General features: G+C 42.8%; 1 protein-coding gene across 5 annotated transcripts in view; it reads right to left on the reverse strand.

The window, feature by feature from the left end:
- Positions 1-27,450, reverse strand: part of itgb4 (integrin, beta 4) — a 40,576-nt gene that overhangs the window by 6,159 nt on the left and 6,967 nt on the right. For 3 of the 5 annotated variants that reach the window (XM_074619139.1, XM_074619141.1, XM_074619140.1), the window contains exons 2-37: positions 25,548-25,630; positions 24,158-24,240; positions 23,652-23,747; positions 23,353-23,557; positions 23,166-23,262; positions 22,865-23,036; positions 21,234-21,494; positions 21,039-21,128; positions 20,823-20,942; positions 20,143-20,310; positions 19,955-20,031; positions 19,637-19,845; positions 18,493-18,596; positions 18,302-18,397; positions 18,025-18,157; positions 16,823-16,948; positions 15,361-15,479; positions 15,239-15,272; positions 14,944-15,138; positions 14,688-14,791; positions 14,542-14,600; positions 13,671-13,694; positions 13,410-13,558; positions 13,120-13,299; positions 12,870-13,018; positions 11,378-11,582; positions 10,962-11,279; positions 10,048-10,220; positions 9,757-9,937; positions 8,064-8,201; positions 7,801-7,983; positions 7,584-7,712; positions 2,785-2,958; positions 2,464-2,688; positions 1,920-2,054; positions 98-247 (exon numbers count right to left, since the gene is read on the reverse strand). In XM_074619139.1, the coding sequence (XP_074475240.1) occupies positions 98-247; positions 1,920-2,054; positions 2,464-2,688; positions 2,785-2,958; positions 7,584-7,712; positions 7,801-7,983; positions 8,064-8,201; positions 9,757-9,937; positions 10,048-10,220; positions 10,962-11,279; positions 11,378-11,582; positions 12,870-13,018; positions 13,120-13,299; positions 13,410-13,558; positions 13,671-13,694; positions 14,542-14,600; positions 14,688-14,791; positions 14,944-15,138; positions 15,239-15,272; positions 15,361-15,479; positions 16,823-16,948; positions 18,025-18,157; positions 18,302-18,397; positions 18,493-18,596; positions 19,637-19,845; positions 19,955-20,031; positions 20,143-20,310; positions 20,823-20,942; positions 21,039-21,128; positions 21,234-21,494; positions 22,865-23,036; positions 23,166-23,262; positions 23,353-23,557; positions 23,652-23,747; positions 24,158-24,240; positions 25,548-25,630 (5,144 nt within the window). The remainder of the gene's footprint in view (positions 1-97; positions 248-1,919; positions 2,055-2,463; positions 2,689-2,784; positions 2,959-7,583; positions 7,713-7,800; positions 7,984-8,063; positions 8,202-9,756; positions 9,938-10,047; positions 10,221-10,961; positions 11,280-11,377; positions 11,583-12,869; positions 13,019-13,119; positions 13,300-13,409; positions 13,559-13,670; positions 13,695-14,541; positions 14,601-14,687; positions 14,792-14,943; positions 15,139-15,238; positions 15,273-15,360; positions 15,480-16,822; positions 16,949-18,024; positions 18,158-18,301; positions 18,398-18,492; positions 18,597-19,636; positions 19,846-19,954; positions 20,032-20,142; positions 20,311-20,822; positions 20,943-21,038; positions 21,129-21,233; positions 21,495-22,864; positions 23,037-23,165; positions 23,263-23,352; positions 23,558-23,651; positions 23,748-24,157; positions 24,241-25,547; positions 25,631-27,450) is intronic. The other 2 variants (XM_074619142.1, XM_074619143.1) reach the window with 2 other exon arrangements.

The raw sequence follows: 27,450 nt of genomic DNA on the forward strand, positions 1-27,450 counted from the left end.
AAATATGAAGTATATACATTGTATCCCAATGCAGCAACATGTAAGTTCTTTATTACAGAAAAGATGAAAACAAAAGGTCCTTGCAGGGTTCATTTACCTCCATTGAGCTGCTGGTAGATAACACAGTAGCCCTGGATGTCTTTCTCACAGTGGGGCTCCTGCCAGCTGACTTTGAGGGCAGTGGGACCCAGAGCAGAAAACACCAGTCTGCTGGGGGTGTCTGGTACACCCGGGGAAAGTCGAGCATCTGGTGGGTGACATAGACAGAAAAGTCTGAATACTGTTGGATATGACCACTATTAACTGTTGTCCATCTCTGTTTAGACTCAGAGTATAAGGGGTGAAAAGACAGACACGTATAGACTGAACCTATTTATAAAAATTGCATATACAGTACTTTGCAATCCTTCTGACCATTTTCCAAAGCATATTATATTTTCAAGATTTTTTGATTGTTTGAAAGATGAACAGAGGCAAGTGAGAAAAAAAAAAATGGTGATCTAAATTCTTTTTTCGCCTGTGTTGAAAAGGATGCCAGGCTAGTGCCAGGATAATCTTTCTGAGATACTTAAAAAAAAATTTCCCATCTGTGAAACAGGTGGGGAAATACGATTTGCCAGGTGAAAAAAAAGGTTTTGTCAGAATCATTTTTCTAAGTTTCACTTGCCAAAACTTTTTTTTTCATCTTTTGGCAGGTGAAATTTGTTTGCTAACACAAAATATATGTAGCCTACCTTGTGTTTAGAGTACACGAAGAAATTAGAACTCAGCTGGAAGAAATCAAGAATACTTTTAGTCCTATTTAGAACATGAGATAGTGGTGCACTTCAGCCTCTTGTGGTCAAAATAAGTATTACAGCAACAACAGCTGATCCTGACAAAAAATTACAAAATTCACCTGCCAAAACTTTTTTTCCTACCTGTTTTCACAGATGAAAAGAAAAATGAAGGAACTTAGAAAATATTATCCCTTTATTACATTTGTTCTTAAGTCATAAACACAAGAGAGAATTTGTTTTTTCTCCCTTGCCTCTCAGGGCTTCCGTTACAATGAGCTGAAAGATGCTAAAGATGCTTTGTAGCAGAGTTTGCTAACAATTTTCAGTGGGTTCATCATTACAAGCGACCCCTTTCACATTGATCCGTTGTTCATATAAAATCTGTTATTAGTGCAGCTTTGAGAAATTACCATAATAACATAATCCTTTTGGATGACGACCATGTTCGCTTACTGTTCTGGGTTCAAATCGTCGACAACATAGCATGTGAACGCATTGCTTTGCATTAGCTTACTCTCGAATCTCTGATGTCACGGCATACTTGAGTACAGGTGTTTTAAACAGTCCCTGCTACCACTGAATTACAATATGAGGTACTGTAACATAACTTTGATAAAAAGACAGGAAGCCTGCATTAATTAAAAATCCGGCAACTCTGCACCTTCCCGCAGAGTTATGCGGAGTTAGTTGTGTGTTTTAGAACGTAACCGCCGGGAAACAATCAGAAAATAACATTTAAATTTTTCTGATTTGCTGATTTGTTCTCACTAACGCCGCTCTCTCTCTTCAGTCACTCTACAGCTGGCTCGACCATCGCTGCTCTCTCTCTCCCTCTCGACTTGTTGAGCTGTGGAGGTGTGGCCAACTTCGAAGGCGGTGTGTTTACAAACAGGAACCCAACAACTGTTACAAATTACACCTTTAAAAAGCAAAAAATCAACTAAAAACATATGGTACGGTCTGAAAAATGGTTGACAGTATTGTAAGATAAGTGATTTGTGGTGGCTATAACACACAAAACAGCAGGTGAGATCTTTAAAGAGGAGACCAGAGAGGGACACAACACACACAGGCAGAGGTAAAGATGACTGAAGACACCCAGCAAACCCATGCCTCCATGCTTGTGTGCCACAGACTTACCCTGGAGCACCCTGTCCAGATTATATAGGGCTTCATTGACGTCTGAAGACTCGGTCCTGGCCCTCGGACCTTGAGACAGGTTGTAGCTGAACTGGCTCTGAGAGCTGCTCTGCATCCCAGCGTAGCCGTACCCACCTGATGGCGCATCGAGCAAGAAGAGGGGGCAAAGGAGGAGGACAAAGGGGTGGTAATGAGAGGAGGCACAGAGAACGATGGAAGGAGCACAGTAGGAGGGGGAGGTGGGCAGGTAGGGAGTGACGTAAAGGAAGAGGTAAAGTAAGGCAAATAGAGCAAAGTTGAGACAAGGGGAGGGAGGGAGAAACGGCGATAGTCAGCATAGCTCCTGCAAAGTCAGCCAACAGCCCCAACCCCGCTAACAGATGTCCAAGCCCATCGGCCTCATGCGCTTGCACAGTTTACCTGCCGAGGTATCTCAAATACTACACTCCAAAGTAACATCTTACTTTGACCAGAGAGACAAAGTTAATCTCTTTTACATTTACTTTGGAATCAATTCAAACCCCTGCTGAGGTCTGAAGCTTACCTAGATCTGGGAACTTGGGCACGTCTCCCATGACGATAGAGTCTCGGATGTTTTCATCTGAGTAACCCCTGCTCTCTGAGCGCTTCCTCATGATCACTTCTGATGAGTATACTCCTCCTCCTCCTCCTCCTCCTACTCCTCCTACTCCTACTCCTCCTCCTCCTCCTCCTCCTCCTCCTCCTCCTCCTCCTCCTCCTCCGATCATGTCAAGTCTACGAGAGCCTCCTACAAGAAGAGAGAAAGATCAAAGATAAACACAAATAATGGCTTGATGTTTTTTTTCCACATTGTTCTCGATTTAATTTCTGCCGTCCATCTTACCTTGTCCCGACATGTAGGTGGTGGTGGTGGTGTCTGTCATGAAGGAGGAGCTGCCTGCCCCTCTGTAGTTTGAGCTCAGAGTGGACATAGGAGAGGACGATGTAGACAAGTTGCGTGTCCCGGATCCCCCTGGGAAAAGGAAATTCTGGTCCCATTTCCCATTCGTCATGTAATCTGTGAAACACCACAGTAGAAGCCAGGATAGTCAACAGACAGATTATAGAAAATTTAGCAGTTCAAGCGTTCTGACATTGATTGGAACAACACAGTGCCATTGATGTCAAGCACCCAAAACCAGGCTCGGCCAATCTACAGAAGAAGCACCAGCAGTTTCAGGCCTGTAGCTGCAGTCCTACTTGTGCCACTTACAGTTTAAAGAAACAGCAGCAACATTTTAGACTGGCAGATGTGCGCCATTTACAGGCAAGAGAAGTAACAGCTTCTAGAGTTGTGTCAACTACGCCACCTGCAGCCAATGAGTGCAGTTCTTTTTTCTTTTTGTAGCTGCTGAACTGCTCAACTCATCTACTGTTTTAGTAGAATTGTGACTATTTCTCCAGATAATTAAAACTCAACACTCACTTCTCTAGTGGTTCATAGATTGTTAGAAAGCAAGCAAAGCTGTACCACATCTAAAGTTCCTATGAAACGGCTAGCAGAGTGATATTTGATTTGGCATATTTATGTGTTCCCTGTAACAACAGGAAGCTAAGGAGGGACTGGTCATGGATATTGATTGCCGTTTACCAGAGGTGATTTTGGCAAATCCCTAGTAAGTCTCAAGTCTTTGCACTCAAGTCCTAAGTCAAGACAGACAAGTCCTGGGTCAAGTCCTGGGTCAAGTCCCAAGTCAAAACTTACAGGTCCCAAGCTAAGACTGACAAGTCCCAATTAAAATCCCAAGCCAAAACTGACAGGTCCCAAGTTAAGACTGACAAGTCCCAATTCAAGTCCCAAGTCAAAACAGACAGGTCCAAAGTTAAGTCTGACAAGTCCCAATTCAAGTCCCACGTCAAAACTGTCAGGTCCCTAGTTAAGACTGACAAGTCCCAATTCAAGTCCCAAGTCAAAACTGGCAGGTCCCAAGTTAGGACTGACAAGTCCCAATTCAAGTCCCAAGTCAAAACAGACAGGTACCAAGTCAAGTCTGACAAGTCCCAAGTCAAGCCCCACGTCAAGACTGACAAGTCCCAAGTCAAGACAGGCAAATCCAGAATCAAGTCCCAAGTCAAGACTGACAAGTCCTTAGTCAAGTCCTGAGTCAAGACAGGCAAGTCCTGAGTCAAATCCCAAGTCAAGACAGGCAAGTCCCAAGTAAAGACTGACAAGTCCAGAGTCAAGTCCCAAGTCAAGACTAACAAGTCCTGAGTCAAGTCCTGAGTCAAGACAGGCAAGTCCTGAGTCAAATCCCAAGTCAAGACAGGCAAGTCCCAAGTAAAGACTGACGAGTCCAGAGTCAAGTCCCAAGTCAAGTCTGACAAGTCCAGAGGCAAGTCCAAAGTCAAGACTGACAAGTCCAGAGGCAAGTCCAAAGTCAAGACAGACAAGTCCTGAGTCAAACCCCAAGTCAAGTCCCAAGTCAAAACTGACAGTCCCAATTTCCCAAAATCCCAAGGTATAATTCTTTCCAACTGTCGCTCAGTAAGGTAACGTTAGTTCTTCATGGTTCTCTCCTGTAACTTTATTGGATGCTGTCGATTGGTTCAAACAAAGTGGATCTGGGGAATTAAACATCAACTTGCCGGGAATGAATAGTGTTAGCGTTAGTTGATTCAGGAAATGAAGGGGAAATTAACTGATTTGTGGCACACGTTTTAAATAACATACTTTTTAATCTTTGGGCTTGGGGGAGGGTATCAAGTATTTTCAAATGAAAAGGCTCAAGCCCAAGTGAAGTCAAGAGTCGTTAGTGTTAAAAGTCCAAGTCAAATTGCAAGTCTTTTTTGATTTTATCAAATCGAGTCTAAAGTCATAAAATTTGTGACTTGAGTCTGATTCGAGTCCAAGTCATGTGACTCGAGTCCACACCTCTGCACATTGCTATCCCTTGAGCCACGCCTCCAGTGTCGCTGAAAATGCAGCTCTAACACTGCAGGTGGCCCAAGTGATAAAGCTTTAACCCTCTTTGCCTGTAGGTGGCAACATGGACATGTCCTCGTCTTCAGATCTAAACTGTTGCTGCTATTACTCTGGCATTTGGGAAACTTGTCTAATACTGGCTGAACAGCTCCTCTTGTGGAGAATGTGAATAAGGATGTTTTTTCATAAGGTGCTTTGCATCACAAAATAAAAACAAATATAGCTGCAAGGAAAGGTGTCATCATTGAAACTGCCCTGCAGAGACGAGGCTGTATTTACGTAAGAAGCCATTATTATCCATACAGCCGCACAGTAACTAAGCCTTTACACACACACACCAACAAGCTGCCTCCAGATCACTACCTCCCCAGTGGGATGGAGAGAGGACAGACAGGCACCTGGAAAAGCCTGCCCCCCCCCGATCATCAACTGGAGGTGTGGCAGTTGATGCCAGTGCTCCTCTCTGGGCAGGTGGCGGGAGGATAGATGGGATAGGTGCCAACTAGGGGCAAGGGGACAAGGACTGAAGCCCGAAATTGAATGATTAGACAAATGTTGATATTTCTGACAGGATCGCGAAGACAGAGAGAAATGTTTGGTTGCCTTGCCGGGCACCTGACTGGCCGTGCATAATAGCTGGCATGCTAGCTGCCCTGTCTGTCTATCTTTGGCTCTAATGGAGTGGTCTTCACCTGGCAGGGGTGTTTGGGCGTAGCTGGGGTGGGGGCCCTCATCTGAGCTCGTCTCTGTGTCTGTGCTGAGCCGACTGGAGATGACGTCCACTCGCTTTTTCCACGACACCTGACGGAGATCCAGGTTGGACCCCACCAACTTGACATATTTCCAGCCTTGTGTTTGGGGTAATAGTGGAGAAGCAAGCAGGCGAAGGATAGATTGGTAGCCTTTACTATACATTACTTTACAAAAAAAGCTATCAAACACATGAATGGGATTACATAATATAGACCCCTTTTCTGTTAATAAACATGATGACGTATTTTGTGGGCGGAGCGTTAAGTAGAGGCAGAATGATTCTCTGAACACGTTAGTTAACGCTTGCTAGCAAGTTTTGTTGGCTTGTTTTTTTAACAATGGCCGAAGAAAATACTAGTTTCTCTCAATATGTGCTGTCACTCACTCTCCAGGATCACCAGTGTTAGTTGAGAAAGTTAACATTAACCAATGAGACCAGATTAGCCGACCACTATGCCACTGGCAGACTACTTTGGGAGGAGTAGACTGCCGGCTAACTTTAGTTAGCTGGCTAGATTGTCTGTCTCCGGAACTGACTAGCTAGCTAACGCCTGCTCTCCTCCCAGCGAAGTAGTCTCCTAGCGACGAGGAGTGAGGCAGAGGGACCGTGACCCAGCGCTGTCCACTGTTGGGCTCATTTTCTGTAGCATGGTGGAATTAGCACGGTAGCTAGCTAACTAGCCAGTCGCTAAATGACTCAAATTTAACAACTTAATGTTTCATCGACACACTCTTTTCAGAGCGTATGAGAGCACAGTGCTATCGCCAGATGAGTGATAACTTTGTTCGGCTCATTTTGTGTGTTGCATGACAGCATGGTGGAATTAGCAAGCTAAGCTTGCTAAGTAGCCAGCCGTCCGACCACCGGCGGCAGCGCTGTAAAGATGAATTGAGGGCGTATAAATCATTGGATGTCTATAGTTAACTATCCTTCAGTAAAGTCAGTCAAAAAGAGAGTCGAACAATATCAGCGAAGCGTTTCAGAGATGGAGAGAAAGGGTTGCTAATAGTTTAGACTCTGCAAACCGCAGCCAAAGGCTCACGGCTTCTGTTAGCAGAAGGCTAACTATTAGCAACATTTACCCTCCATCTCTGAAACGTTTCGCTAATATTGTAGCTCGCTAGAGCCTCGAATCACAGTTTATCATCTCAAATGTATGTGATATCTGGATTCTGGCACCCGACAACACAGCAAGATGACAATTTAGATGTGTAACTTTAGCCCACTGCTAGTGTTAGCCTCCAGTCTTTCCTTTGTGTTGCCTCCAGCCAACATAATCATAATCATGACGTCGACACAAAAAGGGTCTATACTATAGATATTTAGGCGAGGAGCAACATCAGCAATAACTTCCAGGGAAAACTGACTAAGAGCACAAAAACGGCTGCAGGAAGCAGGAGAGTAACAGCAGATTTAACGGTTGCGGTTTGTGATCATAAAGCACTTCTGTTGCAGATATCTGGGGAGGCATTGGAAGCACATTTTGTTGCTGCCTGGCTGGGGCGTTGCCTGCAGGGAAAAATGCCTGCCAGATGACATGAGAATGATGAGCTTCACAACTCTTCCAGCTCTTCCTTAATGCCACTCTTGTGAAATTAGGAAGAATATTAATGTTACAAAGAAAACACTGAAAAATGACAAAGCGCCAGAGGTTTTCAGGAGGAGTCTCATGAGTTGGGGTGATTTCCTACAGCACAGATATGACCAACATTTCACTCCCTCTCCTTCTGACAGGGCAATGACACCACAGCACATATTGCATAAACACGTGGGCTTAACACTTGGCTACAAGAACAAAGCATGATGCCTGGGAGCACTGAGAATGTGGACTGAAATAATTGGAGCCATATTACTCTGGAGGTCTGGCATTTACATCCATCCTTCCAGAGCAAAAAAAGCATCAGAATAGATTAATAGCACAATGAGTTTACAGTGTCAGCTTGTGGTTTTGGCTCTTGGTACCCACCATCACCAGAGACGCTGGGTGTCTTGGAGCCCGTGGGGGACTTCAGCACCTCGTTGCTGTACATCAGGTAGCCGTCATACTCGTCTCCTGCCTCTGCATCCACAATAGGGATATCTGGAATGATGGGAACTGGGGACAGAAAGAGAGGGAAATAAACCTCTTTTCAGGGAAATACAGTTGACTGGAAGTGTAGAGGTGTGTTTGCCCCATGACTTACTGGACAGAGGTCTGGTAGGCTGCGATGCCAGGTTAATGGTGGCATCTTTGAAGGGGCCCCAGCCTATGCTGTTCATGGCACGGACCTTGTACTGGTAGGTCTGGGCGTTCTGGAGGTTCTCGATCAACAGCATTCGCTTCTTGGGGTTGTCGATCTTTACTTTCTTAGCGGGACCCACTGGCTCTGTGAGAAGAATATTGCCAAATGATGAAAATGACATCATGCAAATATTTGTACAGCCTTTCTTTAGGATGGACTCTTACTCATTTCCTCATCGATGGGTGTGTAGATGACCTCATAAGCCTTGATGTTGCCATTGGTCTCTGCAGGCTCTGCCCAGCTGACCTGAGTGACAGTTCGACTGATGACGTTAAAGGCAAGACGACCAGGTTCACCAGGCGCTGGAGAAAAACACAACATGAACAGTTTGTAAATTCAAACTTAGCCGAGTTATAACGAAAGTGGAGGTTTACACATCACTAAATTTAAACAGGTTGCACCACACAAACCAGTTCTTATGTAGAGATGAGTTGTTACTAAGTATTAACACTGCCAGGTGTAACTATTGCGTAGCTAACTGAGTAAACTGACAAAACCAACGTTAGCTTCCTAACATTTTACCTGATGAAATGCTGTTTAATAATGAGGTAAACTGGGAAGATTTTACATTGCATTTCACAACAACTAGAATTACCGCCGCACGGTTGTATGCCTCCGCCAGCCAGTCAACTTGCAGTTTACATCCATGTCTTTCCAAAATGTCATCACTTCATCATTTTATCCTATTAATGTGTGTGAAATTGTCATAATTAGCATGTGAATTCTTGAGTCATGGCCAAAAACAGTGACCACCAAAATCGAATCAGTTCATCCTTTAGTCCGAGTGGACGTTTGTGAAAAATTCCCTTAGGATGTTCCTGAGATATCGTGGTCAAGAATGGTACGGACATGAGGTCACAGTGACTGTCGCTGGCGCGGAGGCATAAAAATAACACAACATACATCAAATTTCAAAACGTTATGCTAATAACTTTTGACTAAATGACTGAATAACGTCAGCTAGGTTAGCATAATCAAATATTTCCCACTCATTCTAAACTGAATACGATGGATTCTGAAACACATATTTCTCCATGTATGTTACAGAGTAAGTTACAAAAGATTGGCAGTTCACTTTAAAGATGCTAAATGCAAGATTGGGAGCATTTCTATCACCTCCGCACGGCCCTCAACATGGCGACAGCTGAGCCGACAGATCTTCGCTAACGGTGCTAACAGCGCTAACAGTGGAAACAACGGCAACAGTGCTGACAGTGTTAACTGTCAATGATTAAGTTTGCTCCTGCTGGTGGGCCGTGCTTGGTATTTCCTCAACATGGCTGCCGATTCATAAACTTCCTCATTTTACAGCTAAACAGTACACTACAGGGTGATTCTGAAAACGTTTCAGGTGAGAAATAGGCATTACAGCAACAGAATATTGATTCATATTTGATCAGCGCTGCCTAGTTTGACCGTTTGATCGGAGTTTGAGAGTGATTGACAGTTACTCAGAGATGGCAAGGCTCCAGCTTGGCTCTGATTGGTTGTTTTCCTCCAGTCTGGGAAATCTTGCAAATGCCATTAGGAGCGCCGGAAGACACAGAGACACATGATTTCTTAAGATTACCTGTCTCATGCACTACTGTCAGGATATAGTGACCGTTTTATAAAAATAACTCTTTTTAATCATATTTGCTCCAATCCTACCTACTGCTGCTTTAAAATGATGGTGATGATTGAGTCAAGAATAGCTGGTGCAACACAATCCAGAAGATTAGATCACATAAAAAACAAATTATCTCTACAAGATAATCATTTTGTCATCATTTTGACATTTTTTTAACCAATTCTATCTGCTGTTATCTCCTGCAGAGCCTTTAATAAACAGCAGTTAACTGAATTCTCAGTAATTACCATCCTCCAGTGTTTGACAGGCAACCATGTCTGTATCGTAGCCATCTCCCATTGCATTGTAGCCACATACTCGCATCTCGTAGTCACAAAAGGGGTACAGGTTGCTCAACTCGGCTTGAGGAGTCTTCACATCTAAGACCTGGGCGTCTTTCTCTGGGTTGCCGTAGATCCAATACTTTACCTAAAACCAACATGGAAACAAAAGATACAGCGTTTGAGGAATACAGAGCCTATTGTAAATGATGGTTCTTAACTCAGGTTGAAGCTTCTCAACATGTAGACTTAATGTACCTTGTACCCCGTGGGTTTACCAGGTGGTGGGTCCCAGTTGACCCGGATGGTTTTGGGCCCAGTTGCTTTGGCCTTGAGGTTTGCTGGGGAGAGAAGGTGACCGCCGGGGGAGGTGGCTCTCTGGTTTATGAAGCCCTTCTGCTGCATGGGGGCAAACTCTGGAGATCTGGGAGCTGCAGGAAGTGAAAGAAGATAGAGGATAGAGATGTTTAGTAGTCAATACCAATACCAGTGAAATTCCATGATTCTCGAAAAAACAAAAGTAAAACAATAAATCCCACGTACTTCAACATCCACTCCTTTATTACCGTTTGCATACTTGCTTTTGTTAGGAAGTTAAACAGGTCATAATTCCCTCTCTATTATCTGTTTTATCTTGCTGTGAAAACATCTCTTTCAAACAACTGGATTTATTCAAGCGTCTTGCGAAAAACAAAATTTTACAGAACATGTCATGAATACAAATTTTTACTGTATAGAGCCTGGACGCATCACAATGTAACGTAATCGTAATGTATGTACCTCCCGTTAATGTTAGCTGTTAGCTCCGTGCAGGACTGTGCTGCTTACCGGCTGCTAACCGCTAACGTTGACTAGCTCTCGTCCTACTGATTTCAACACAGATTTGTTGTTCACAATGTAATCAATAGTAAGTTTAATGCATCCCAAACACATTTTCGTCTATAAAAAAAACCCAGAACCATCATGTTTTCAGAATTTTGGCATTGAGTTGGTACCGAAGTATCAGTTCTCGTGACATCCCTATAAGAGGTTGAAACAAACATTTACTAGATACAGGACTACTGCTTTAGAATGTTCCCTTCTTTCATCATACAAAATCTGAAACATCACAACGTCAGAAACTTTACGAATTGCCATGTTTTTGCAACAAATGACTCCACATTGTGTCTTACCTCCGTCAGTGACATTGACAAGGGTGGTCTTCCTCTCTCCGACAGAAGCGTTGGTACTTGGGTCAAACAGCTCCAGGTGGAAGGTCTCTGGCTGGACTGGGCCAGGGTGGGCTTTCGGGTCGATCACTATGTTCTTCTCCGTCTCTCCAGGACTGAACTTCAAAGGGCCGGTTAACTCAAAGCGCTGGGCCTTCTTGGTGCGCCATTTCACTGTGGCATGGCTGTCCGGGTTGCGAGTGCGGACCACAGGGATGGTGTAGGTTGGGTCGGATGTGCTGAAGTTCTGGGTGCCCTTTTTGAACATCATCACACTGTTCTCTGGATAAAATGAGATAATGGGAAGAGAAGAAACCTTAGCAATCAGTGCTTTGGGTTGGGTGAGACACGCTGACGTAAAGCCTCTTGCATCCTTTCACCTGGGTCTGCGATGGTGACAGTAGTTCTCGGGTAGCGTCCCAGTTTGGCGCCCTGCCGTGGGTTACTGAGATCCATGACAAACTGCCTGACCGGTTTGTCTTCCAGGAGGCCATCTTTCTCACTCAGTTCCAGCAGACGGACAGGCACCGATTTCTGGGTCTCATCAGGACCATAGCTCAGGTCTCCTTCCACAGTCATGTAGTCCTAAAACACATAAGAAGAACAGGTTAGGAATAAAGCCCAGCTGCAGACCTGTATCTCACGTACTAGTCATATCCATCTGTCTACAGCCTCTGAAGGCCCTTTCACTTCACATATGCATAAGCCATTTCAGTCAGGGTAGAAATAACAGGCCACCAAGTCTTGGACTTCTTTCAATATACTGTGGCGCACTGTTTAAAGGGTCCATCTGCGTTCTTTTCTGTTGTTTTCAAATGGAAACGGCCACGTTGCCAACGTTAGCAAAGAGCAGTGGTGTAGGTTACCAAAGTAAGCTAATCAATAAGGTTATGAATAATGTGGACGCTAGCACTAGCTGAGTCAAAGCTAGCTGTGCTAAGTTTGGAAATAACTGAAAGGGTTAGTTTGGATATTTTGAAGTGGGGTTGTATGTGCAGTCCTGTGTTCTGCGAGGTAAAATTATGTTTTTTGTGAATGTGGTCTGGTGGCTTTGAAGAGAGCGCTAAAATGGATTCAGTTCCCGATCGGAAAGAGCTGTTTGATGGTGAGGTAAAGCAGCTGTGGATGGGAGTAGCAGAAAAACATATTTTAGTAACCTAAAAAACTCAATATCAGTTTATGTGTACGCTATATTTAGAATATTTTCACCGCTTTACCTTGACATCAGACAGCCCTCTCCGTGGTGAACTGAAACCGTTATATCGTTATCTTCAAAGCCACCAGATTCCATTAACGAAAACCGTTATTTTACCTCGCAGAACACGGGAGTTGCTAGTCTAGCGCTGCATTGATCGGTTTGTTGGTTTGTGTTATTGTGTGACTTTAGGATCCGAACTAACGTGCCGTCCACAGCAGTACTCGCTTAGTTTCCGTGCCGGTACTCCTGTCTGCTTCTCCAAACTGGGAGCATGCCGTCCGTCATCTGAGTTACTGTATGTAATACACTGACTATAAGGATGTATATATGCTGTATATGTAGCTGCGTCATCATGAAGAAACCTATCATGCAGAAAACTAGAAACCTAGTCAGGTCATGTGGGAAAAAAGTATTTAGAAGTATTTAGATGCTAAAACATACGTACTTTGAGCAAAATTCAAATGTTCAGATTTAAATACATAAGAAACACCACTGGGAAGCTACAGAATGATATAAAAACTTAAAAAATAACATAAAAAAATAATGGACCCGCCCTTTAACAAGTGTGAACATAATCCACATCAACTATAGGTAGCAATTCCAAATGTTTGTGTAGGTATAAGGATACCAGGCTAAATGTAGGGCAGTGCATCTGTACATAGCCATCAGCTCACCTTCTTATCCTTGGCTGTGAGGTCCCGTGTGCGGTAGGTGACCTGTGTGCGTCCATTTTCTATGATCTCTCTGCTGATAGGGATGTTGGCCATTCCGTCCTCCCTACTGTAGGTGTAGGCCGGCTGGAGGAACGAGAAGACACTGGTGGCTAGGGAAAAGGGAGTGGAGAATCCATTATAGTAATCCATAGTGAAGATTATACACATTCTCATTCGTTCAAGTCACAGGAGCTCTGATGAGGTTTCTCACCATGCTCTTTGTAGATGGTGATGTTGACCAAACGTTTCCCAATCTCAGCGATGCCCAGTGGCACGTCCATGGCCTCCACTAGCAGCTGCTTCTTGTCATCATCTTCCTCCTTGGTGAAGAGCGGCACATGAACATCTACTGACTCCACACCTTCATGGAACTCTACGGCTCCGGCAGCCTCTGCAGAGGAAGAGCAGATGAGACGACAACATTTATGGTGAGATTGATAATGCCAGCTGTTCAGTTAGAGATCAGAAATTGATTCACACACACAAGTAGCTAACAATCACCTCTGTCTGTGGCCACGGTGTAGTAGCCAGGCACCACTTTGAGATCATGCACGTTTCCAGACTGGACGTTTTTCTCAGTGAGTTTGACGATATCAGGGTAGCTGCTGCGGGGAGCAGTTAGAACGGTGTCCATGATGGTGTAGTCCTGCCTGAAGAGCACGGAAAGGGCAGAGAACTTAAACATGCATGACATACTGGTCCTTCAAAAGACAATAACATTTGGTGTTGTATTGTATTGTTATGTATCAATCAGGAAGTTACCTTTTTCCGGCATTTTTCTGCATTCTGCAAGGACAAACAGGGATTAATGAGTGAGAGAACCAACATTTAATTTCCATTTTTCTTTTGATTACAAGAATATGAACAACAATACAATAACAGCTGCATGCAGTCCAAAAACAGTTTAAGGTATAATATGCAGGAATCCCTCACAATCATCCCTTATGCTCCACTACAAGTGTGTGGTGGTGTTTGTATCTACAGAGACCCTGCCCTCTGCCTGGATTTTCAATTTTCTTCTCATTTTGCTGTGTTCAGGACTCTTCTGTGCATCTGCAAACAGACTTTCGGCCCCAGGTTTGGGTGTAACCCCCAGCCATTAACATTGTGCAGCATGTGCAGCCCATCAGGTTGTCAAATACCGACGCTTTGTCACGCCCCTCGGCGTCTGATACAGAGGCAAAAGTCCCCCTTTAGCTCTGTCAGATACAAAGCAGCCGTATATGATGAATAAGAACGGGTTGTTACATCGCTGTCTGTCTCCTCTGCTGTGTGCAGAGTGGCTGATTTGTGCTGCTATCAGTGTGTCAGTTTGACCAAGGCACACACACCGAGCAGAGAGGACAGGATGAAGCCTGCCCTTACACTCTGCATACATTTCACAGTGTTTTAGCTGTCTCGGATATTCAGCTTAATTATTCGCGCCAGAGTATACAGCCGAAGAAATGCAGCAGAGAGAGGCCGCTGCATTAGCTGAGGACAATGTATCCTTGAGCTTGTAGGCACGACTCCGTGAGCAGAAGAACTCAGCTTTCTAAGTCAATATAGCACGCACTGAGGAATTTATTGCTTCAATCGACTACATTTACCATCAACACTGACTGGACATTCACATAAGTTTCACACATCTTACCTGAATGAGGTTTTTTGCACCTTCTGGGCGCCGGGAATCTGCTTATACACCTCATTTAGCTGGATGGAAGAACAAACACAGTACTCAGTGATACAGTCATCATTCATACACTCATGTGCACAACGGATAAACAAAAACACACTCACGTTATCGGCCACTTCCTTACGGAGCTGTTCGGCGTCTCTGGATTCGGGGCGAGACAGGTTCTCAGAGAACAACCTGTTTAGCCGGAGGGAGATTGGGTACTGGACTACAAGGGGGAAGAAGGACGGTAAAAAGAAAACAAACAGAGATAGATTTGTATCATTTAATCTTTAAATCCAGCATGAGCCTTGCCCCTGACTTCTTTAGCTTCACATGCAGTAGGTCAGTTTATTGTTGCTGAAACATTTGATCACTCACTGATCTCTTTAGGGTTGGGCTTTATCAGAGCCGCGGGGTGATTAGGTGGTCGGTGTATGTTATCGGTGACCTTCCAGCGGACCACGTCGGTTCCTTTGGGCGGACCGGTCCTCACCATTGGTGTGTCCAGATGGTCTGAGGCGAGCAGAGACTGGCGTAGTGTATATTCATCTTCCTTGAAGCCAACCATGCGACCTGGAGAGAATGCAACATAGGGGTGACTCAGATTCAACGTAATCCTAGGTGGGAGGATAAAGCATTTAGAACAACACTGTCATATAACAAAAAGTCTTACCTTTCCTACAGCAGGGCAGCAGGGCAAGATAGCTCTGTGTCGAGAGAAGACAGAAAGCATTACTTCCGTTGCGGCTTAGAGATATTCATCATCTATCGGTGTAAATGGTGTGGTGTTTATACCTGGCAGCAGGTTTTGCAACAGCTGCAGTATTTCCAGCAGCAGAGCAGCAGGAGTGCCAGCAGTAGCAAGAGGAACAAGAGGAGCGGGAGCAACCACAGGAGGCTGGCAGGGGGACATTCTGAAGGTTCATCACGAAAAGTAGATCAAGTTAGAAACTCAGCGCCGCAGGCTCACATCACTCCTGTTATAAAGTCATTGTGCTAGTTTCCAGTTAGGTGCTTTCAGACAGTTCCAGCCCACTATTTAAGCCCAGTGGTGTCTAGCCATGCATATCGTTTTGATTTAAAGATATCTATCCTCCACCACCAATACAATGGAGGTGAATGGAATTTTGTCTATGGTGCTCGCACCTTTGTCCTGCAGAGATACGTTGTTGTTGTTTTTTTCATTTCTTAAAGCTGCAGTCGTTAACTTTGAGAAAATATGATAAAAATATATTTTTATAAAACGGTCACTATATCCTAACATTAGTGCATGAGACAGACCAACCAATCAGAGCTAAGGAGTCTCTAAAGCAGCTGTCAATCACCGCTTGCGAAACTCTGACTCCGATCAAACGCTCAAACTAGGCAGCGATGATCAAATATGAATCAATATTCTGTTACTGTAATGTCCATTTCTCTCCTCAAATGTTTTCAGAAACATCTTGTAGTGCACGGTTTAGCTGTAAAATGAGAATGTTTATGAATGCCAAGCACCGCTCACATGACCGGAGCACAGCCAATAGGAACGCTCTCTCTCTGTGAAATGACCTGTGATTGGTCAAAGTCTCCTGTCAAGGGCTAGATGTTCTAAAGCCTGAAAACAGAGCCAAGAGGAGGTGCAGAAGTCTAGTTTTCTCTCAGAACTCTTGAATTACAATATGCTGAAAGGTTATTATGGAATTGCCAAAGTGATGCCAAAAAATTGTTGCCTACTGAAGCTTTACAGCCCCTGAAAACGTGGTTTCACCTGTTAAATATTTCTCTATATCTTTAAATAGTAATGCCTACATGTGCCACATTCAAAGTTAAAGATCAGAAAGAAAACATCCATCGTTACATATTTATTAAGAGTTTAACACTCAAAAACTTTGCTACTCTTCATCACGACTGTTTGGGTGTGGCTTGATCTGATTTGATTGACAGTGGTCTGGCAACACTAGCAAACAACTGAGTTTGGCCCACTTCAAACCAGTGACGAGAGCACAGACAAAACCGACATTTGAAATAACCAAAACTGTTCCAACTTTGGCAGAAAATTGTGTGTCCATGTAAGACTCATAGTAAGAAGTTGATGGAGAATAAAAGGCATTTAAAGCCGTATATTACATATTGTATCTACTTTGAGCACTTCAGCTCAATTCAGAGAAAACACCTTCAAAAGCACACAATGACAACAGGAAAATGTTTTAAGAAACGATACATCAGTTGCTGAAATGAGAGCACATGTCATACAGTAAATATCCAACCTGCAGCTCACCTTTCTTTTCAAGCACCTGGACCTCATAGTCTGAAACTGAGGAATCTTTCGGTTTCTCAACTCTGTAGTAGTACGTACAGTCGTCATCCTCGTCACGGAAATCGCATGAACCAAGCACCTTGTCCGCTGAAAACACATACGTAGACACATACACTGATCAGCCATAACATTATGACTACTGACAGGTGAAATGAATAACATGGATTATCTCATTACCATGGCACCTGGCAGTGGATGGGATATATTAGACAGCAAGCGAACATTTTGTCCTTGAAGTTGCTGTGTTGGAAGCAGAAAAAATGGGCCAGCGTAAGGATGTGAGCGACTTTGACAAGGGCCAAATAGTGCTGGCTAGACGACTGGGTCAGAGCATCTCCAGAACTGCAGCTCTTGTGGGATGTTCCCGGTCTGCAGTGGTCAGGACCTACCAAAAGTGGTCCAAGGATGGAAAACCGGTGAACCGGTGACAGAGTCAGACCCAAGGCTCATTGATGCACGTGGGGAGTGAAGGCTGGCCCGTGTTGTCTGATCCAATAGAAGAGCTACTGGAGCTCAAACTGCTGAAAAAGTTAATGCTGGTTCCGATAGAAAGGTGTCAGAACACACAGTGAGGAGCAGTTTGTTGCGTATGGGGCTGCCTAGCCACAGACCGATCAGGGTGCCCCGTGCTAACCCGTGTCCACCGCCAAAAGCGCCTACAATGGGCACGTGAGCATCAGAACTGGACCACGGAGCGATGGAAGAAGGTGGCCCGATCTGATGCATCACGTTTTCTTTTTTACATCATGTGAATGGCAACGAGTTGGAGGTGTTGACTTGGCCTCCAAATTCTCCAGATCTCAATCCAATGGAGCATCTGTGGGATGTGCTGGACGAACAAGTCCGATCCACGGAGGCCCCACCTCGCAATTTACAGGACTTAAAGGATCTGTTACTGACGGCTTGGTGCCAGATACCACAGCAGACCTTCAGAGGTCTGGTGGAGTCCATGCCTCCATGGGGTCAGGGCTGTTTTGGCGGCAAAAGAGGGACCTACTCAATATTAGGCAGGTGGTCATAATGTTATGGCTGATCGGTGTATATGAGCTATTATTAAGTATTTGTAGGCATTACTGCTATAGTGTCATAGTGGCATCATCATTATGAGTGTATCTGGATAATTAAATATTCTATAAGACGCAAATCACAGTCATTTTACTTACATTCTTCGAATTCATCCACCAAGACAATTTTGAAGGGGCACTTGTCACACTCCTTTTTGTCTTTCTTCTCTCCTGTCTTCCAGGCCTGACACTGAACGCAACTCTTCGTTCCCTCGCACACTCCCGCCTGGGCCTACACAGGACACACATGCACACACAAATCAAAAGAAGATCAGGCAGGACTGAGTGTAGTTGAAAAAGCAAAAACACGACTAGAAATTGCATTGGAGCTGATATAAATGGAGTTATAAACATAAATATTTATATATCCACACACCTGGAAATTTGGCTCACAGGTTGAAGTCTTTCCGATTCCAGAGTCCGAACACTCGCATCGGCCGCATACACATTTACCTTGCCCGTTGCAGACACCCTGGTGCAGATAAAAACACGGTCAGGCACCTACTGACATGCAAGGTGACACGATAACTCCATCAACAAACACAAATAATTGTTGGCTCTACTCACGCCCTTGCTGTCCAGACAGGTCTGGGTGCTCTTGGGACACTCACAGGCATTGCCCTCCCAGCCCTCAGCACACACACATCCACCCATAACACAAGAGCCACGGTCTGATAAGAGGAGAAAGAATAAGATGTAACTGTGTTTTCCCATGATAAGTTTGTGTGTTTGTGTGTGTGTGTGTGTGTGTGTGTGGGGGGGGGGGGAGGGTTTCTAACCATAAACTACTAATAGAATACTGAAAAGAAAAATACGATTAAATGATTAAAACTTTACTTGAATTGTTTTTGTTGTTATTATTAATATTATTATTATGTTTTTAATTAACATATTATTGTTGTTGTTTTTATTATTTTCATATATTAATAAATTTTCAGATATTAGCTATTATTTCTTATTTCTTTTCTTTTCTTTTTTTAAGTGTTCTTCTTGTGTCTTTTGGCATTAAGTTGTCGAACCATAAATTACTCATAGGATATTGAAAAGATAAATAAGACAAATGCAGCATGATTAAAACTTTATTTGTGTTATTTTTGTTATTATTTTTAATTTTTTAAATTAGCATATTTATTATTATTGTTGTTACTATTTCCATTCATTTATCTTCAAATATAGTTTATTATTTTTTTATTGCATTTTTTGAAGTGATTTTCTTGTGTCTTTTGACACTATGTTTGTTTAAATGTAAAAGAAGGATGGCAATACCATGTTTTGTTATTTTTTAAAATGATGCTTCACAATAAAAAAAAAAAAATTTGACCAGTTCTTGAACTTGACACTGATTGATAAACTCATACTGCTTGTCAAATTACTATAATGTGTCACTAGGTGATTAGTTTAAAAATATTTAGGAAAAAAAAGGAATGAGCTGTCACAGAAGAATCCTTCACTGTAAATTTAGCTTGCAACTTTTTCATTAGCAGGAACATAAAATCAGTGAAAATCGATTTAAACCTGCATAACTATTTGTGGTTGTTTTCCGCCACTTGTGGGCAGCAGAAACAAGTCATACTAAACTGATCCTATGCCCTTGAAGTTATGCAAAGAGACTTTAAAATACAGAATTAAACAGAATATAGGGTGCTCAACATTCACAGAGGCGGTGATAGTGACACCATACACATAATTCAACAACCCCAAACCGTCGTACCGTTGCAGAGGAAGCCTCCATATCTTTGACACTGGGTCTTGTCGTACTGGCAGTGGTTTCCTTCAAACTTTTCCGGTTCGTAGCACACGCAGATTCCACACGCCAGGCAGTCTCCGCGGCCTGAACAAGCTTCCTTCATGCCTTCACCAAAACACTGTCTGCTGTCCTTAGCTGAATCACTTTCTGAGCAGTTACAGAAGTTACCCAACCTGAAGGAGAAAAACAAAAGATCTTATAGAACACAGAAGCCTCAAACAGTCCATAACCCAGGTGAAAATATAGTAAATTCTTTAAAAGAATTAATAATTAAAGTCTCACCAGTCATCATAGCACTGACACTTCCCACACACCAGGTCTCCGTTGCCACTGCACCTGGGTGCTTTAGGTTGGGGATTCTGGAGGACAGATAAGAAGAGACACTGGGATGAATCTACTGTAAAGAAGTGTGAGTGAGCTACTTCATCTGGACTTTTTTTGTGCGCTTCAGTGTTAGTCTGTGCGTCTACCTTCTCACACTTGCAGGTTGGACACAGAACCGAGGCCTTGATTTTGACGGCAGCGTTGAAGGTTGTAGGTTTGACTCTCATTGTGCCCTCTTTTTCATCCGGATCCATCTGACACACAGGCTTCCCGTCGATCATTCGCTGGGCTGTGAGGTCCATGTGGAACTTGCCCTGGAAAAAACACAAACACACGCACACACACACACACACACACACACACACACACACACACACACACACACACAATGTTAAAGTATATGGGATGTATCTTGTAGTGTACTGTTTAGCTGTAAAATTAAAAAAGGTTGTGATCCGGCCGCCATGTAGAAAACAGTTGAGCTAAAACCAAGCACCATTTTACAGCGAAACAGATTTTTTCACTTTAACTGCCTCATGTTTTGTAAAACTCATGAGTGAATTAGCCTCCTTTTTTAACTTATTTAGTTATTCATTTATTGTCTCCCATTATCCCCTTTGAATCCATAATGGCCAGAGATAGGGAGTGAAGTGTATTCTTCAAATCCCACTGTTGCCAATAAAAATAGAACAATAACTAATATATTGGTTTTCAGCACAACATATCAACCTAAGTAAGGACTATCAGCTTAAAAACAACAACAGTTGGTCTTCAACATACAATCCATGTGTGTCTGTGTGTTTAATCAGTTGTTTTTTTGTCTTACTATTTTTCCAGGCTTGAAATCAAAGACCCCGTCTTGTGTAATTCCATTGGTGGTAGAGAACTCTGTCTTGAAAGCCTTGGGTTTTTCCTCTGCACGGATTCTCGTATTAGTATTGATATTCTGTAAGGACATATTAGAACATCAGCAAACTTGTCTACAGAGTGCCATCAACTGAAAAAAAGCCACGAAAAACACATAGAAGTGGTGACGTTTTACAGTGAAGGCAGTCCCCATGAGTCCCACGATATTGGCTGAGTCCCTTTGCAGCAGACCGACTTCAGCGATGGGGAAGTACTCTTGGAGTTTCTACACAGACAAGCGCACACAATACAAAAAATAAATCCATGACCTAAAACTTGACATCATGTTTCAGGAACTTCAGTGAAAGCTGAATAACTAAAACCCACCAACCTCGTAGTACGTGTAGGAGTGGTCGGTGACAGCAAAGATGGGAATGATGTTGTGTTTGCCCATCAGACGGACCAGTGTGGGTATTGAAGGGTAGTCCTGGGTTATATCCTCTGTGTATTTGCCTGCTGCGTCTAGGTGGCAACGCTCATCGTTGCGCTTTAGGATGCCTGACAGCACGTTAGCGCCGTCATGCTCGTAGTGGAAGGCTGACTCGGTGGAGAACACCAGGAGATGCGTGCTGTGGTTGCGCCAGCCGATATCCTAGATGAAGAATACCAATCAAATGGGAGCAGAAGAAACGGTGGCTTTTAGAAAATAGGGATGTCACGATACAAGAAATGTAGTAGTCGATAAACAAATACCAGTGAAATTCCACGATTCTCAATACCAATTCGATACCACAGTAAAAAACGTTTTCATATTGCTGTGAAAACATCTCCTTCAAACAACTTTCTATTCAAGTCTCTCGCCAAAAACGACATTTTACAAGATTATATTTGAACACATCATGATAAATGATATGAATGAATGATAAAAATCAACACTGAAATGTTTACCTGTAACATGCTGAAACATTCAGAAAGGATTGACGTTTGTGGAAATGTTATTTAGGTTTGTGATGGTTTGTGATGGTTGGTGTCTTCTCAGTGAATCATTTTGGTAGCGTGTCGGACCCAAGCTGACCAGGCCCGACCTCAGCCTCTCAGTGGCTTTTAGTTTTACTTCCTCAAGTTGCTACAGTAACAGTAGCCCAAGTAGAGAAGAATCATAAAGTCAGTGAACTGACTCACTAATGTTGTTACCCAGCAATTTATACCCAAGTTAGTTCATATTAGCTAACATTGGCCGCCATAAGCTCTACCAGACTAAGTAAGGCTGTAGCAACAAAACCATTGAGCAAAGGTGCGTTTATTGCTTATAATAATTATGTATTTAATACTCTTATTGACATGGGAGTGGGCAAATGTGATTGCTTTATGCAAATGTACAGTATGCATATATTTATTATTAGAAATCAATTAACAACACAAAACAGTTACAGATATTGTCCAGAAACCCTCACAGGTACTGCATTTAGCTTAAAAATATGATCAAATCATAACATGGTAAACTGCAGCCCAACAGGCAACAACAGCTGTCAGTGTGTCAGTGTGCTGACTTGACTATGACTTGCCCCAAACTGCATGTGATTATCATAAAGTGGGCATGTCTGTAAAGGGGAGACTTGTGGGTACCCATAGAACCCATTTTCATTCACATATCTGGAGGTCAGAGGTCAAGGGGACCCCTTTGAAAATGGCCATGACAGTTTTTCCTCGCCAAAATTTAGCGCAAACTTGGAGCGTTATTTAACTTCCTTTGCGACAAGCTAGTATGGCACCAATGGATTCTTTAGGTTTTTCTAGTTTCATATGATGCCAGTATCTTCACTCTACCTTTCAAACTGAGACCGCTACAACCTCCGAAAGATCGATTGCGTGCATGCGCTAACGAAATTAGTGGCTTTAAAACGTTTTTTTGTTAACATTGACAGCCGTAATTATAATTACATATTTCATTTGTAATTTGTAATTTTGACACCCAAATTTAGGCAGAGCAACATCTGCTTTGTATTTAGTATTCTTACTAACCCCACAAACTGTAGCCTGCAATATGGCATCAAAACCTCCTTCAGGAGCATCCAGGTTGCCAGATATTCTCTCCAGCTGGAGCTTACTGCTGAAGGAAGTCAAGTTGTCGGTCAGTGGGATGACGTTTTGGAAAGAGAACGGAGGGTCGCTGTTGGTCCACGGCTGTTTAAGTCTGAGAAGGTGGAAGGAGGATGGACAAAAAAGAAAAGAAAGAGGAAATGGCATGTACATTTCGATTAAACTACCATTATGTATGTGCTTAACTTTCTCCGATGTGATCATGTTACATTTCTTCACTTACTTTTCGGGCCTCATGTCCGTCTGGGGCTCGATCACTTTATCCACAAACTTTCCAAACCCAATGGTGTAGTCATCTGACAGTTCCTTAACCAACTTAGCTACAGGAATACATTCACTTCACCATCAGTATTACTGCGACAGCTTACTCAACAGTCGTCACAACACGTTTCCAATACAAACACGCTCACCCAGCCTAGATCCCATGCTCTTCAAGTTTTCCAAATCGTCAGCCATGGAGTTGGAGAAGTCCATAAGTATATAAAGGTCCAGAGGACCTTTTTCTGGAGCAAACACTTCCACTTCCACCGACTTCTTCTCTCCTGGCAGAAAGCTCATGCTAATCTGCTGTGGAGACACTTGAAACCGCTTAAGCGTCGTATCGATTTGTTGTTGCTGAAAACAGAGAGAAAGTTACAATTTCCGACTTTTTTTTATCTAAAAAAAAGAATGGTTGACTGGAAGAGGAATGAGAGTGGTGAGGACTTACTCTTTCTATCTTCATATTGCTTTCTTCTATGATTACAGCTGCGCAGTCATGGGCAATTATATTCTGGTGCAGGTCACAGCGAGGGCCATTAAAATTCTGAGCAAACAGGAAGTTTGATTAGTAAATCCTGTAGAACCACCCTTGTTAACAGCTTATTTTGAAAACCGAACGTAGTCGCATGTGTATCATCCCGCCAACTTCACCAAGTCCATCACTGTCAGCTCGATCTGGGTCATTTGAATGCATTTACCGTCGGCTGATTTGACATTATAAGTAATAAAAGAAAAACAACTTTTTGTTTTCTCATAATAACGAGATAATTATCTCGTTATCTTGAGATAACAACACAATTAACTTGTGATCTTGAGATAACTGTATTAAAAAAATGTGTTTGAATCATGTCCCCTTTGGGGCTTCCTGAGGAATGCCACAGCCATAATGATTTGTCTCAGGACTGACAGATCTGAATCCAGTTCTTTTGTACTCCTGCTGTTTTGTGCTCTCACCTCATCAGAGCAGTACGCACAGTGTATCCCAGACTGCAGGCATTCTGAACAGGTCCCGGCCTTGGAAGCGAAGCAGTAGTTCACTGTAGGGAGGGAGGGTGGGGGGTTGGAGGTGCCAGGAAGAGTCAGAGTCACAAAGAGGCAACAAAGTGAGAATCAAACCCATGAAGCATAGCTAGAATACCTTCAGTAACACTAAACAGATCTGATTTTCTCCTGACTGTGTTCCAAACGAAACCAATGCTGAAAGCAACAGCTTCCTAACAGCGATACAGTAGTAAACAAACAGGTAGATAACATAAAGATATAAAAAGGCCCTGATCTTTCATAAATACAGAACATATAATGTATACACTGTAGCCATCAGTAATATTATACTGTATGCCATACACACATCGGTCTAAAATAGTGGTTTAACTGAGCTTTATTAAAGAGGACCTATTATGCTTTTGTGTGTTTTCCCTTTACTTCAGTGTGTTATATAGTGTTTTTGTGCATGTAAAAGGTCTGCAAAGTTACAAACTCCCCCCCACAGAAACACCGCTCCTGAACTACCTGAAACCTTCCTCGCGTGAAGTCCTGCTTTTTCTTCTGTAACGTGATGATGTCACCAAGTAAGACATTTGCATAACACCTGCCTAGCGGCTAGTTTGGCACGCCCTCAAACAAAGCTAGTTAGAGCGGAGCTGGAGCGGAGGCTGAAGAGTTTAGTTCGGTTAACCAATCACAACAGTGGGCCAGTGGGCAGGAGCTCAAACAGAGCGGATCAGACAGAGGGACAGTTGGTAGGAGAAAAGTAAAGCGTTTTTTGAACATTAAAGCATGTAAACTTGTTCTAGTAGAAACCCAAAATACAAGTATGAACCTGAAAATGAGCATAATAGGTCCTCTTTAAGTTTAGGGCTGCATCTAACTATTATTATAATTATTAAGGAATATGTTTTATATGATATCATATTAGTATATTATATTTATGATTCATCAATTAATCATTTAGTCAATATAATGACCAATGAAATTCGTGAAAACATCGATTAACAATCTCCCCAGGGCCAAGTCGAAGTTTTCAAATTGCTTGTTTCTTCCGATCAACAGTGAAAAATAGAGAAATGTTCAATTTTTAATTGAACAAAATCTGAAAATCCCTGCATTTCAGAGTCTTGAAACAGAAACTGTCAGGAACTTTCTCTGATAAATGACTTAAACAAATAATTATTGATTCACTTACTGTCAACTACCCTCTTGACATTGATGACAAGTCTCTAAAACTAAAAATATGGTAATTGATTGATCGCCAACTATCCTATTTAGGCTACTACTTGCATACAAAATAACGTAGGTCCATAAATGACTTGTAGTGAAATTAAATTATGACTCGGGGCTTCCTCACCTTCAGCATAACAACAGGTCAACAGGACGGCTAGAAGCCCGAGCCCCACTGAGAGATGTAGCGTCCATCTCCCCATCTCCCTCCTGCAACACAAACACAAACAAATACATTCATATATGCACATGAACACTATACAGCTACAATCCACTGTTACAGAGAGACAGACTTTTCTCCTCTGGTGATATCTCTGCAGACTATGGTGTAACTTGAACCACCTGTACTTTCCCTCAGTCAAGCCTCGGAGAAAGTGAACAGGCCCAGACACTCCCCTTACCTTCACCTCAGTTTGTGAAAACAGAAAGACACTCTGTACTTTCAGAAAATAACACTACAAACAGCCTGTTTTAAACATTTGTCCTCTTCAATAATAACTCAAAAATACATAAACATTCTTTTTATACCTGAGTATAGGCATAAATACAATTTTAAAGGATCTGTTCACCCAAATTACACATGTAATTCTAACTCAGCTCTAGCAGTGTGACGTGTGAGATATCTATCTCTGAGATTTCTGCCTACACCCCAATACAATGGAGATAAATGGAAATGTCCGCCGAAAAACGCTGTCGACAGATTTCTTTGAAACAACTTTTGTCAAAGGAAATCAAGCAATTTTGATTGTGGTCCTGCATAGAGTGCTCCAGGAATGAGTCCTAAAACCCGGGAATGAGTTAGCATTTTAGCATTTCTGCCCTCGTCTGGAAGTCAATGTTTTTTTTTGCATAGGTTTTTAGTGAGATGCCTGAAATAAGGTCTGTGGTTAACACAAGCTGAAGAGATTTGAATGTATTGACATAAAATACATCAATAAATACCCCAGTTGTGAATTTTGAAGCCTTAATATGTCTTAAAAAGGGCGGTTGCTAACAAGAGGCTAAATGAGACTACTAAACGTCATCACGCCGACTCATCCTCCTTTACAGCCTCGTTGTGTATCCTCGCGCTCATGCAACCGTGGTGTAACGTTAGCTTTTTACTTCTGGCGATGCATTCACACTTCAAAAATCATAAAAAGTGGTGTTCATTTGTGAAGATTATTTTACGGAACAAAATGTGTAAGTATCATAAACTTGTGCTTGCCACAGTTTATTTTCTGCAATAATCCAAAACTGAATGGAAAAATCCCATTGGCTATTTGTCGGGTGGGGTTCTATTCTCCTATTCTAAAATTATAATAAGACCATGCTCTTTATACCTGGATATAGGTGGCTAAGTAATGCCTTTCATACATTTTAAATTGGTGAATCATCTGCTATAGCTCATTTCAGATAGAGACGAACTATAAAGAGCATGTTGAGGCATGATAGAATGTGATAAAAAAAATAACGACAGGAAGGGACCGACACAGGGTGGGACCTGGAACTATACCGGGCAGCATGCTGCGTGTAGACTCGCCACAATAAAACCACTTTATCATTTTATGCTGGAATCTTGGCTAGAGAACAATCTGATAGACAGGAAAGCTGCAAAAAAAAAAGATCTCCACTAAAGACAGGAGGTGGAGAGTGAACAAAGGGCACTATGTGGCATGAAATGTCTCAGTAATTGTCTCAGTGGGCAGATAACTGAATAATGTGCTGCCACAAAAAAATGATGATTTGTGCTCTGAAGATTTACAACTCCGAGGAGGAATTTCTCCGCGAGAGAATGGCCTGTGCGAGTTAAAAACATAGTCTGACAACACATGGGAAAGGCACCTTAGCACCTCGCTGTGAAGCTGCCTACAGGGTTGTGTGTGTGTGTGTGTGTGTGTGTGTGTGTGTGTGTGTGTGCGGTGTCACATAAATCACTGACTGAGATGGGTCAAGAGAAAAAAACAGAACAGACCAGCGACTATCCTCCAAACTTGACCACCAGTCACGGAATACGAGCCGAGTAGAGAAAAAGCACTTTGTATTTTTCC

Source organism: Sebastes fasciatus, chromosome 20 (genome assembly GCF_043250625.1).
Source record: "Sebastes fasciatus isolate fSebFas1 chromosome 20, fSebFas1.pri, whole genome shotgun sequence".
Classification (NCBI taxonomy): domain Eukaryota; kingdom Metazoa; phylum Chordata; class Actinopteri; order Perciformes; family Sebastidae; genus Sebastes; species Sebastes fasciatus.